The following is a 13682-nucleotide window of genomic DNA, read 5'->3' as shown; positions in this document are numbered from 1 at the left end:
GAAAACACCAGCAAGTCAACTGTATGGTGTTTAGAACAGTGTTCCAATTTGGGAAGAGAACATCAAAATTCCAGAACGTGAAATAGTGAGATCACAGTTCACATATATTTATGTGCCTCAGACTGATCAAATAGCTGCTGGTAATGTATTTGCTGTATTATAAAAAGGTTTCTCACTGTCACTCCCTTTAAACAGTTGTTTTCAACCTTTTGAAGCCAAAATACCTATTATAATTTTTATAACAATGAAAATAATCAATTTTTGACAATATAATATAAATATTTTATATAAAAACAAAGATGAGGTGACTTACCGAACGAAAGCGCTGGCAGGTCGATAGACACACAAACAAACACAAACATACACACAAAATTCAAGCTTTCGCAACAAACTGTTGCCTCATCAGGAAAGAGGGAAGGAGAGGGGAAGACGAAAGGAAGTGGGTTTTAAGGGAGAGGGTAAGGAGTCATTCCAATCCCGGGAGCGGAAAGACTTACCTTAGGGGGAAAAAAGGACAGGTATACACTCACACACACGCACATATCCATCCACACATACAGACACAAGCAGACATATTTGCGAAAGCTTGAATTTTGTGTGTATGTTTGTGTTTGTTTGTGTGTCTATCGACCTGCCAGTGCTTTCGTTTGGTAAGTCACCTCATCTTTGTTTTTATATAAAATTTTTCCCACATGGAATGTTTCCTTCTATTACATTGATATAATATAAATAGATAGATAAAAAAATCTACTCACCAAGAGGCGACAGGAGAACACTCATATAAAAAAAAAAGTTTTACTTATGCAAGCTTTGGGAGCCAGTGGCTCCTCCTTGCGGCAGAATGGTTGAAGGGGAAGGAAGATGGGTGAATTGAAAGGCACTGGAGAGGTTTGGGAAAAGAAGTAGAGTTTGGGAAAGTCACCCAAACCCCAGGTCAGGGGAGACTTCCTGGACAGTTGACTTCCCTATCTGGGGCCAAACAAAGAATATCATCATGCACCATGTGATCAGCATAGGATTCATGATTTGTACTAGCGACAAATTTACGACAATGGATCAACCCGTGTAATTCTACAGCTAAGACTTTGTAAGATTGGTTTGGGCGTTTCTGACAATGGAAAAATCTACACACGGCACAATGAAATGCATTCTGTCACAGTAATAGGTTGAGACAAGCTTGCATATTTCATCAAATGATAAGTTGGGTGGTTCTTGCAAATGCAAACATTGGCACAACAATTGATAAATGTGCCGCAAAAGCCAGAAAAGAAAGAGAGCCCTACACAGGTTGCATCGCTCATGGGAAAAACCTGGAAATGTGGGCATAACCACTTCTTGCAGGAGGCCCTATATCCAGCCGATTCATCGTATGCTGGAAAGGGTGATGGTTGCACTGGCGAGAGGGTAACCAGTTGTGACTATGCTGATGCCACTTGACAGAGCGGTGGTGATAGCCTGCTGTTTTTCCACAAAAGCTTGCTGCTGGGCAAAGATACACTGGAGTACTACTTCCATTGAGATATTTGTAGAGTGCTTTAGCAGTGACACTATCATGCAGAAAAAACATAACCCTCGCTCGTCACCAAGTTTGCTAAATAATAATTTACTGAGTAACACAATGAAGTACAGGTTGTGCATAACACTGGACAACAGTAATACATGTTAGAGAATAGGCCGAGCTCATTTGTGATTGCTTACCTAATACTGTTTCTCTGGTGGCTCACCAGAGTACACTGGGGGAGTGGGCGCTGTGAACTGTATGGACGTATGATCTCTGAAATCGCAGGCATAATGAGTGAAAGGGTAAATCAATCATGAATGTTGTGATGTGCTGAGCCATAACTATTGTTCAGATCTGCAGCTATTTCATCCATCATCACACAGTGATTTTCCATCACAGGGGCTTCAATTGCTACCATAGATTCTGTTGCCACAATGTGACATGCTTGACCAGGCACTGAGCTTCTGTCACAGAAGTCACATGTTTTCTGAACTTTCTGCTCCACTCAGACACTTGCTGCAGTGATAGACATACATCACCATACTGGACCTCGGTTTGCGAACGGATTCCAATAGGTTTTGTACCTTCACTGCTCACGAAATGTATGACAGAATGCTGTTCTTCCTTGGTGGATGTTGCAAGCAGGGCAACCACTTTGAACTGGTACTACTATGGTCGTATTTTGCTTGTCTGTAGTATGCTGCAGTCTGTAGGAAATTCCTTACATCACTGGTAATAATATGGCCAACTTGCAGAACAACAGTGTGAAATGTCTATTTTTAATTGCACTTTGAAGGTTTTCATTTGACTCCCCCTCGTACATAGATAAATTTATCTTAATGTTCAACAGCACTATGTCCGAACTTCAGAAATTTGTAAAATTCTATTGTTATACATGTAGATGAATAACTTACATTATAAATGTTCATATTCTCTACCGCTGCATTTACATCTTCTTCTGTCTCACCTGTACAAGCCCACTACAAACAGCTAAATGACTGAAACTTCCTGGCAGATTAAAACTGTGAGCTGCACTGGCAGTCTAACCTGGGACATTAGCCTTCCAAGGTCACATATTAAAATACTTAGTAACAGAATCGCTACAGCATGCTATGCTCTTAGAATTTTGACTGCAATGTGTGATACTACATGTGTCAGATCTGTATATTTTTCTTATATCCACTCTGTTATTACCTATGGAATAATATTTTTGGGAGTCAACAGTAAAAATATTCAAATAGTTTTTAAATTACAGAAAAGAGCAGTTTGTATAGTAACCAAGAGTGGCAGTAGGGTTCACTGCCTTGAACATTTCCAAAAGCTGGAAATCCTAACTGTCCCCTGTGAATACGTTTTTCAAAGTATTATGTAAAAAAAAATTACTGCTATGTTAAAAATTCTTTAGTACACAGCTATGAAAATAGAAACCAATACAATCTGCATCTGGAGAGGAAAAATAAAGTTAAAACTCAGCAGAGCTTGTTGTACAATGCCGTTAAATTATATAATAAATTACCCCAAAATATAAAAGATATTGACACAATTGGGCAGTTCAAAACAAAACTAAAAAAATTTTATTAAATAAAGGTTATTATGCAGTAACAGACTATCTGAATTAAAATATGTAGTGTAATTAAAGTAGTCTGCATTGTAATACATGAGGAAATAATTATAATATGAAATCCAGAATTGTATAGTACTATAAGAAAATTACATAAGGGTATAAAACTAATGTAAGATACTTTAAAATGTGTGTAAATATTAATTTTATGTGTATAAATTGTAGGTATATTGTATTGTATATGATTTTTCTGACGAAATACACACAATGTAAATTGTTACATGGATTAATAAATAAAGAAATCAATCAATCAATCATGCTCACTGACTGAGTTAGCTAAGCATAAATCATGATCTGCCCTCAGAGCTTTACTTCCACCAGTACATCTTTTACTTTCCAAATTTCATAAAAATTATCCTACCTAAATTATCCTAAAAATTATTGTACCTAGCAAGACTAGCATTCTTAAAAGAAAGGGTAATATGAAGATATGGCTTATCCTGATATTAAAAAAGAAAATAATTAAGAACATGTGCATTGCAAAACATCAGGTGTCTTGTCACCCACTGACCCACTGTTAAAAGATTTAAAAATGCTATCTATTCCTTCGAACAATGGAAAATCCAGGATGGAATGTAACAATATGAGAGAAGGAAAGTACTACTCACCATATAGTGTAGATGCGGAGCCACGATAGGCACAATAAAAAGATTCACACAATCATAGCTTTTGGCCATTAAGGCCTTTGTCAGCAGTAGACACACACACACACACACACACACACACACACACACACAGTCTCAGAGAGCTGTATAGTTTCAGCTTTCTGAGACTGCAGATGTGTGTGCAAGTTGTGCTTGCGTGTGTGTGTGTGTGTGTGTGTGTGTCTACCGCTGACAAAGGCCTTAATAGCCGAAAGCTATGATTGTGTGAATCTTTTTATTGTGCCTATCGCGGCTCAGCATCTCCGCTATATGGTGAGTAGCAACTTTCCTTCTCTTGTATTGTTCCATACTATCTATTCCTTCCCTTTACGTATATGAAGTGTTTTTATTACTATATAAAAATCAGCATACAGTAAACTCTCTCCACTTCAACCACAACTACAGCACTCACCACAAAGAGAATTTTAAACTCCCAACAAGCCACTTTACCTCTATTCCCAAACACCACCATATATTAATTTTAAAATTTACAATAAAATAAAAGGCAGTAACATATTTAACCTGCAGCTTGGTTCACGGAAGAGAGTACTTTTTACCCTTGTGGTGGAAAAGTGTTGTTATTCTATTGAAGAATTCATTGAGGACAGTTTCAATGTTTTTACAAGGTAATTATACATTTTAATTTTGTAAACTGGAAACTGCAGAATGCATTTATGTAGCAGTATCTCTGAAATGTATATAAAATCGTGTGTTGGGACCCACACTCTTCCTGTTGTATATTAATGACCTGGCAGGTAATATTAATAGCAACAGCACACTTTTTGCATATGATGCAGTTATCTATAATGAAGTACTGTCTGAAAGAAGCTGCATAAATATTCAGTCAGATCTTTATAGGTTTCAAAACAATGCAGGGATTGGCAACTTGCTTTAAATGTTCAGAAATGTAAAATTGTGGACTTCACAAAACGAAAAACATAGTATCCTCTGAATATAGTACCAATGAGCCACTTTTGCAATCAGCCAATTCATACAAATACTTGGATGTAACACAATGTAGGGATATGAAATGGAATGATCACACAGACTCAGTCGTAGGTAAAGCAGGTGGTAGACTTCAGTTTGTTGTTGGAATGCTGGGGAAGTGTAATCAGTCCACAAAGGAGACTGCTTACAAATCACTCATGAAGCTGGTTCTAGAATATTGCTCAAATGTGTGAGGCCTGTACCAAATAGGACTAAATGGGGATACTGAAAGTACACAGAGAAGGGCAGACCAAACAGTCGCAAGTCTGTTTAATCTGTGGGAGAGAGTCACAGAGATAACTGGCAGACTTTTGAAGACTGACATAAACTATCCTGAGAAAGTCTACTAACAAAGTTTCAAGAACCATCTTTAAATGGTGACTATGAATATACTGCAACCCCCTACGTATCACTCATATAGGGATTGTGAGAATAAGGTTAGAATCATTACTGCACACAGCGACATTCAAACAACCATTCTTCCGGTGCTTCATATGTGAATGGAAAAGAAAGAAACCTTAATGACTGGTACTCTGGGGCGTACCCTCTGCCATGCACCTCATGGTGGTTTGCAGGGTACACATGTAGATGTAAACTGTCTTAGTTGTCTTAAAAAGTATTTCTTATTTTAAATTTTGACATGTATTCTGTGCCTCAAATCAAATGATTTGAAAATTGTATCTTGTGAGATAAGTAAATCACATTTCACATTTCCACAACCTATGGAACTGGAAGATAGGAAATGAGATACTAGTGAAAGTAAAGCTTTGAGGGGGAGGGTCATGAGTCATTCTTGAATGCCTCAGTCAATGCGTAATTGATCACAAAAGGCAAAGGTCACAGGTTTCAGTCACACAGTGTTAATGGGTCAGAAGTTTCAAATCAGCACACAATCTGCTGCAGCACGGTAATCCATGCTGGGAACTAAATGACTGTCAATGACAATATCTTTCAAAAGAAAACCATGAACATACACATTTACCTTTTTTAAAAAAATTAAGAAAAGTTGAAATTCAAAGATGCAAACATCTTTACTGATAACACTTAGCATATTACAAAATACAATGGGAAAAAATTAATAAAACTAACATGCCACCTTAAGGATCATATGATTCCCATATGTCCAACAGTTTACAATAATGGTGTCAAGAGGATGAAAGTTATGTATTGAACCATAACAAGATATTTCCTCACAGTGGAACCACATAGCTGCAGACATCAGACAAACTTTTCCCTTGTTAAATTTTAAGTGTTTCTACAATGAAAGAGTTATACATGGACAAGTGTGTGAACAATAACAATGTGTCAGTACAAATGGACACTTATTGCTGAACATTTGTAACTGAGCTTCAGGACACAAAAAATTATGCTATGCAGATAACTGTAGGAAATGGCAGGAAAGGAATTAATATCAGAGGTGAGGGGAATTGAAATGAAAAGCATATAGCAGAAGGTAGCAAAACAAGATGAAAACACTAATGACAAATAGGAAGCTGTTCCAGTGTTAATATTTTATATGTAAAATATAATCACTCTGCCCAAGAGTGCAATTAGTTAATTTTACTGCAGAAGAAAACATAAATTATTGACCTATCTCAAAAGAGTGATTCATGGTATCTGCAAGGCCATAAACAGATAATGCAAAGGTAAGGAAATAAAACATTAAAAATTGTTATAAAACCATCATGTGAAACACCAATAGGTTAAAAAAAAAGCTTTTTTATTTTATATATGCATCAAGATGTGTTTCATCTTTTTGACAAGATGTTAAGGAAGTTACAGATTTAAAATAGTAAGGTACTTAAAGATCAGCATCTTATTCATTATTTGTAAACCAAGCAACTTATCGTCGTGTGGAAAACCAGTTGAAAGCTTCTAGCTTCCAGTTTTCTATGTCAGCAGTGTGATTTATTTTTGTAAGTGTTGTCTACTTTCCCAGTTTTTGCTGGTGTGTGTGTGTGTGTGTGTGTGTGTGTGTGTGTGTGTGTGTGCGTGCGTATTTGTCTATTGTATGACAAGTTAATGTAAACAGTGAGATGCTAGTCATATTCACTTGGGTACTCAGTAGTAACTTCTGTGCTGCCTTTGTTTTGTATAAATGATTATTTTCTTGAACAGTCCGCTTGACTGAATATTTGGTTGCCATGTTCTTTCCCATTTTGAATCTTATCTTTTTGTGCATTATTTTTATGTCTGCATGCAAGTGGTCAATTTTTGTTGGTGGTTAAGCAGTTAAAGGATATCATCACATATCTGGCCCAGTATAGTATACTATAGCTATCTGTGGTGGTACTTTAAAAAAACTTTACAACATACTATACTGGATCAGATACATACACTAAAAAAGCGGCAAAAGGACGTGTGCGCACGCACGTGCGCGCGCGCGCCCACCCATACACACACACACACACACACACACACACACACACACACACACACACACACACACACACACACGAGTCAAACAAGATAAGCAAAAACCAGGAAAATAAGACTACTACACTTAACAAAAGCAAATGACACTCTAGACACAGAAAACTGGAAACTTTCAACTGGTTCTCCGTATGAGGGAAAGCTGTTTGGTTTACAAATAATGGAAAGATACTGATTTGTTACTACCTTTCTATTTTATTATATAAATATATAAAACTATGAACTATTTTAAATCTGTAACTTATATGTGTCAATGAAACAGCATATATTATTTGCCGATGCCCACTGAAAATGCCTTGTTTAAAAGACAAAATGCTTTAGTGTGCATAAGAAAAATACAAACTTAATGTCCAGCCCTTAAAACGCATTTTTCTTGTAAATTATTGCAATTTATATACGGCTGCTGCGAAAATGGTCACCACAAGAAACACAAAAATTTATTTTTGTGATATAAATAGTACACGAAGTTACTTTGCAGAACTTAAAATTTGGCAAAAGTTAATTAAAAATGAACAGTTATTGAGATTTGAGGAAGTCTTCTTGGGCCATCAGTTGAGTCATTGTTGTGTTGTCACTACATTTCAGTAAGTTTCCTACTCATCATCTTAATGCAAAGAGTCAAGTTTATGTCCAGTTTGTTCCTTTATAGCTGTTAAACTACAGACTCCTCATGTGATGCTTCAACAGGTGGGACAAGCACATTGTGTACAGAAGAGGTGTGGCTAGTGGTGCAAAGACCCCCAGCAAAGGTGTAGGGGAGTCCGGATGTAGAATCCTTGAGTTGCTAGTCTATCCCATCCACTCCACCTGCCATGCCATCTCTTTCAGAGGCACATGATTGGCGCACTTGCTCGGCCCTCAACAGAAGAGAGTGTGATCCATTGGCTATAAAGGAATAAACCAGACATGAATTCAATACTTCATCTTAAGATGACGAGTAAGAAACCTGTCGTAACATTGTAACAACATGATGCCTTAACTCGGGTGATAATCTCAGATGAATGAAATTCATCAACAATCCATGCTTTGAAGTACAGTTACTGAGATATTATTTTACAAAAAAAAGTAAGATCTAATAATAACTGCAAGAAAATGACATGCCCGCTACAAATTTCTTGAGTGTAGTTCCTCTTATAAAAGACAGTATGAAAGCAACTAGTGTGAACTGGTGATATTATTTTTTATTGTTCCCATGGGGGATCTTTTAGTGATGATGAGGCAAAAAAGAGAGTAACAAAGAGAAAGATATCTACCAGACTCACATCACAATTTCAGTACTGGGATCTCCAATTTGTTAAAATAATGACTTATCAAAATGTTCTCATTTCAGTAAGTTTAAATTACCAGAATCGCCAACATATTGTGACACTTGTGAAAGTGAAGAAGTTCCTAGAGTAAAGGAAGAAAAAATACTTACCCCAAATGAACGTGTGAAACCAACTATTGCATGTTTGGTGGCAGTGTAAATGGGAATGCTTACATATGGCTTTACAACAACATTTGAGCCAGTGTTAACAACAGTTCCTCCATTGCCACCACGGTCTTTTCCCATAAAACGCAGAGCAAGTAAGGTACCACGAATGACTCCATTCTGCAAGAAGAATAAACCACTCATTTCATAGACAACGATAAAAAAAATTTAATACTAAAAATTGTTATAAAGTGGGGGTGGGGATGCGGATAGTGGTAGCAGTAGCCGTAGTAGAAATCGCACAAAATAACTTGGACCAAGCACAGAAACACATTCCTGTTCTCAGTTCTGGGGGAGTGTACCCTTTTGTTCTGAAGGGGAGCCACCTCTGCTTATGATCCCATACTGAGTTGTATGCTTTGTCTCTTGAAAACAAACACACTTTACCCACTTTAATGTGGCTGTTGGCCAACATGCTACACTGCGGGAATGGCAGTGTCGGTTGCTCTGCAATCTCTCACACATCATGTTATGAAAATTATTTGACAAAAAAAGATGATTTTGGCCTTATTCTTATTCATCATCTTCATGGTGATTTGCCCATCATTTCGTTAATGATGATAGTTACTGTGATATTTCAAAATTAAGTAACCCATCACACTAAATTAGAATAGATTGCCATGAAAAATAGGAGCCTCTATGAGTTTACATTGCTGCACATTAAATGTAGCTGGCATACTGAATTTTTCTTTAAACTTGGTAAAGATCTATATCTTTCTTCAGTTTCAAGCAAAAGGACTGAGCATAATACAGGGTGATTCAAAAAGAATACCACAACTTTAAAAATGTGTATTTAATAAAAGAAACATAATATAACCTGTTATACATCATTACAAAGAGTATTTAAAAATGTTTTTTTTTTTCACTCAAAAACAAGTTCAGAGATGTTCAATATGGCCCCCTCCAGACACTCGAGCAATATCAACCCGATACTCCAACTCGTTCCACACTCTCTGTAGCATATCAGGCGTAACAGTTTGGATAGCTGCTGTTATTTCTCGTTTCAAATCATCAATGGTGGCTGGGAGAGGTGGCCGAAACACCATATCCTTAACATACCCCCATAAGAAAAAATCGCAGGGGGGTAAGATCAGGGCTTTTTGGTGGCCAGTGATGAAGTGCTCTGTCACGGGCTGCCTGGCGGCCGATCCATCGCCTCGGGTAGTTGACGTTCAGGTAGTTACGGACAGATAAGTGCCAATGTGGTGGCGCTCCATCCTGCTGAAATATTAATTGTTGTGCTTCTTGTTCGAGCTGAGGGAACAGCCAATTCTCTAACATCTCCAGATACTGTAGTCCAGTTACAGTAGCACCTTCGAAGAAAGGTGACGCTGACGTCTAGTCAACAGCGCCTCAAGCGAACAAATGTACAACTAAATGAAACTTTATAGCTCCCTTAATTCGCCGACAGATACTGCTTAGCTCTGCCTTTTGTCGTTGCAGAGTTTTAAATTCCTAAAGTTGTGGTATTCTTTTTGAATCACCCTGTACACTAATTTCCACTCCCGTGCGCAAATGTTACTGGGAGAGATATATTCATATGATCCCTTTATCTCATACATGGTTCAAGATACTGAAATAAGTTTTTGGTAAATGACAGCACACAAAGCGGAGAGTATTCTGCCATACCGTTAGAATGTTTCTTATCTATGACAATATATAAGGAGCTAGAGTTTTCTCAATGAGATAATGTGATTTTTTAAAGATCATTGATAGCTGGTGAAATGAAAATTAGCACAAGTTAGCAATGACATGCTTGTGATTAGCCTTCAGCTGCTCAATTGTCCCTCCCCAACAGTGTGATGGCCACTCGCAGTGGAGTCCTTCCATTACTGTTGTCCTCTCCCCTACCAAGCTGTCTGTGCAGGTACAGGTCAAGTTATTTTATGCACACTCTAGTGACCCTTTACAAAGAAGCAAACCCAAGTGGACATAAAACAAGAATTCTCTCTGGTATAAATACTAGGTACACATGTGCAAATGGCATTTGATGGTGTTCAACTAGTTTTCAGTTTTTCAGCAAACTATCAAAGGAAGCTCCTTCTCTCTCCACTTCAGCACAAGCAGTACAGAAAGCTTGCCTCTGATATCTTGTTTACTGTTTTTGGTATTGACATGAGTTCCGTGAATGATGATGTGGTACAAAGATAATGTTATGTTGCTAATAGAAGAATGTAGATGTTATTCGTGCTTCTATGAGCCAATAGATCCATCGCACAAATGCCAAAGGAAAATAAATATGATTGGTGGAAAATTTACAAAGCATTCAAAGGTCCTATTGGGGACATGAAGAAGAAGATAAATTCAATCTTTGCTTGCGCTAGGTGGGACTAGAGTGAGTGAGTGCAAGGTTCATAGATCACTTGAAAGTAAACAGATTTGAATATGTATCTGTTATGCTGATTAAAATCAAAACTATGAAAGACTTGGTAATTATTGTTGCTTAAATTCATGCTATCTGTAATTACACAGTTTATGTATCACTGTTATATTAGAGATTTTTCATGATAAAAATGGGTTACCCAGGATCATGCTGCATGACCTCTATAATAGAGTTTACTAAGTAGCTTATGTGGCAGGCAACATGCATACTTCAAGTTTCATTTATCATATTTTATTGTTGTTATCTTCCTTATACATACTGCAATAAAGCATTGAAGCGCTTTGCGTATGTCACTGCAGATATCAGAAACTGCAACTGTTGGAATTCAAAGCAATCAATAACCTAAATGTTTCCAGTCACTAATAACCATAGTGTAAATGCTAGCCAATCTTTAGGTTATGTTGGTAATCACTAGTTAGTGTTCGCCATTTAAATTTTCTCCTCAGCTGTAAATAAAAGCCAGAAAAAAGTGTCAACCAACATATGTGCAATGTTTTGGCTAATGCTAAGCAAAGCTGCAACTGCAATTCAGTGTTAAGTGCACTATCACCATGCATTTCACATTTACATACCAATTGATACACCTAATTTATTCCACAAATCCAGTGCAGTAAGGTTATCATTGTAAATAAGTGTTGTAAAATGATTTTTCTATTTGATGATGCACGGCTACATTAGTGTAGGAATTAACATATGCACTTCAGTACACTGAACATTTATGTGTTTTGTGACACGCTACCTATTACCTTTTAAATAAAAATATATTCAGCTTATTCCATATCAACGAGGACCATTTCACTTGGATCTGTGGAAGGTATATTAGCGTGTTTAGTCTTCTTTGTAAATATTTATTGTGTATTTTTGTTTTTCTGATATGGTCTACAAGCTGGAGGAACTTCTCTCTGTGTATCTACTGGAATGAAAAGTACATCTAATGCATCTAATTTAATCTTTCCAATCCCAAGTAGTACATTTCTGGCATTGTTTGCAAATGTGCATTCACGTGTTTGCTTTGGTGTAAAGGGGGGGATTAATATGAAACAAAAAATAACACTTCTTAAATTAATAGAAGAAAATCTCTCAATTCCAGAGAAACACATGGGGGGGGGGGGGGGGGGGGGAGAGAGAGGGGGGAGAGAGAGAGAGAGAAAAAGAGAGAGAGAGAGAGAGAAACGCCATGAGAAAAAGGCTGGGGATGTAAGACAATCAGGAACAATCCTATGGGGCATTTGAGCTCTGGGAAATACATTACTAGTGAGAGGGTACTGTATCTCACAGGAACAGCAAACACGCATATGCAGAAATTGTAGAAATGGAGAAAGATATGGAAACTAGACAGATAAGATCAACTTCCCGCCTTGAAGACAATTGTATCTAACTAATATAATTCACAGCCATCATTTGCTACAATCCTGTTCCAGCATTTGGTGGACACACAATACAATGGAAAGCAATAACTGTTAGGAATGAGGATGCCATTTATTTAAAAAATAAGCTATTTCTTAAAACATTTCCTTTTAAAATGCTTCAAGCTATTTTTTAATTCCTTAAAAAAAAAAATAGGAATTGTCAAGAATTGTAAAATACGGATATGTCTCAACAATGACCTCTTCATGCGAGCCATTTCCTCATGTTTGGCAACAAGGAGATATGGTAGACAGACATGTCAACTGAATACCTAAGATGTAGCAGTTATTCACTATGCATTTCGCAGTTTTAGAGTGAAGCCTTTGTATGAATGTGATGGTGCATTATCGTGGGGGCAACAGACTGCTAAATGGGACATGACTCTCCAAATTTATTGCCAAAGTAGCGGAATATCTCATTGTAGTATTGTTCAGTGACAATTTTTCCTTTTTCTAATAAGTCTTTGAGAGCGACACCCTTAGCATTCCTAAAACATCACTGCCATGATTTTCCTACCCATGGGATTGTCTTTACCTTTTTTTGCTGCAGATTCACTGGAAGTAACCCACTGTTTTAATTGTTACTCGATTTATAGGGAATGACAATGAATCCAGAATTCATTGCCAGTGACAACCTGATGCAAAAAGTCCTTCAAATTTTGTTTATACTGATCAAAACATGAGTTGAAGTTGAAAGTCATGCCCTCCTGTTGACCACTGGACCATCAAATTTTTCATTTCCAAGGTATTACCTACATTAGCAGTTGCCATTTCTAACAATACATCTATGGACTCTACTACGAGGGTTGCCCAGAAAGTAATGCAACACATTTTTTCTGTTCAATAATTCCTTATTGAACGTAATGATAATAACACACCAGAGAGAATGCTGTTTTATCTATACACTCTATTTTTCCACGTATCTCCACTCTGTTCTACGGCCTTCCTCCGGCACGAAACGAGGGTGTGCATGCCCTGTTGGTACCAATCCTTGCCCAAACAAGTGGAAGCCCAAGAGGGCTGGGTCAGGGCTGTAGGGTGGATGGGGTAACACTGCCCAGCCCTGTCTTCTGAAGTGTTCAGCAGTTCTCAGACTTGTGGGGCCGAGCATTATCACGCTGTACCAAAACATATCCTGGGTTGCTGTGGCGCTGAAATTGCCGGAAGTGGGTCTTGAGTATTGTTAACGTGTTGACACACTCGTCTGAATTAATGGAACTGCCTCTTGGCATCACT

The 13682-nt window shown here is 37.5% G+C and overlaps 1 protein-coding gene across 1 annotated transcript in view; it reads right to left on the bottom strand.

The window, feature by feature from the left end:
- The window catches only part of LOC124790007 (15-hydroxyprostaglandin dehydrogenase [NAD(+)]-like), a 105900-nt gene that overhangs the window by 43925 nt on the left and 48293 nt on the right, over positions 1-13682 (bottom strand). Inside the window, exon 4 of the mRNA XM_047257551.1 lies at positions 8604-8777. Coding sequence (XP_047113507.1) covers positions 8604-8777 — 174 coding nt within the window. The remainder of the gene's footprint in view (positions 1-8603; positions 8778-13682) is intronic.

Source organism: Schistocerca piceifrons, chromosome 3 (assembly GCF_021461385.2).
Source record: "Schistocerca piceifrons isolate TAMUIC-IGC-003096 chromosome 3, iqSchPice1.1, whole genome shotgun sequence".
Lineage (NCBI taxonomy): Eukaryota > Metazoa > Arthropoda > Insecta > Orthoptera > Acrididae > Schistocerca > Schistocerca piceifrons.
The sequence above is the reverse complement of the archived record's forward strand: the minus strand, read 5'-3'. Positions and strand labels throughout refer to the sequence as shown.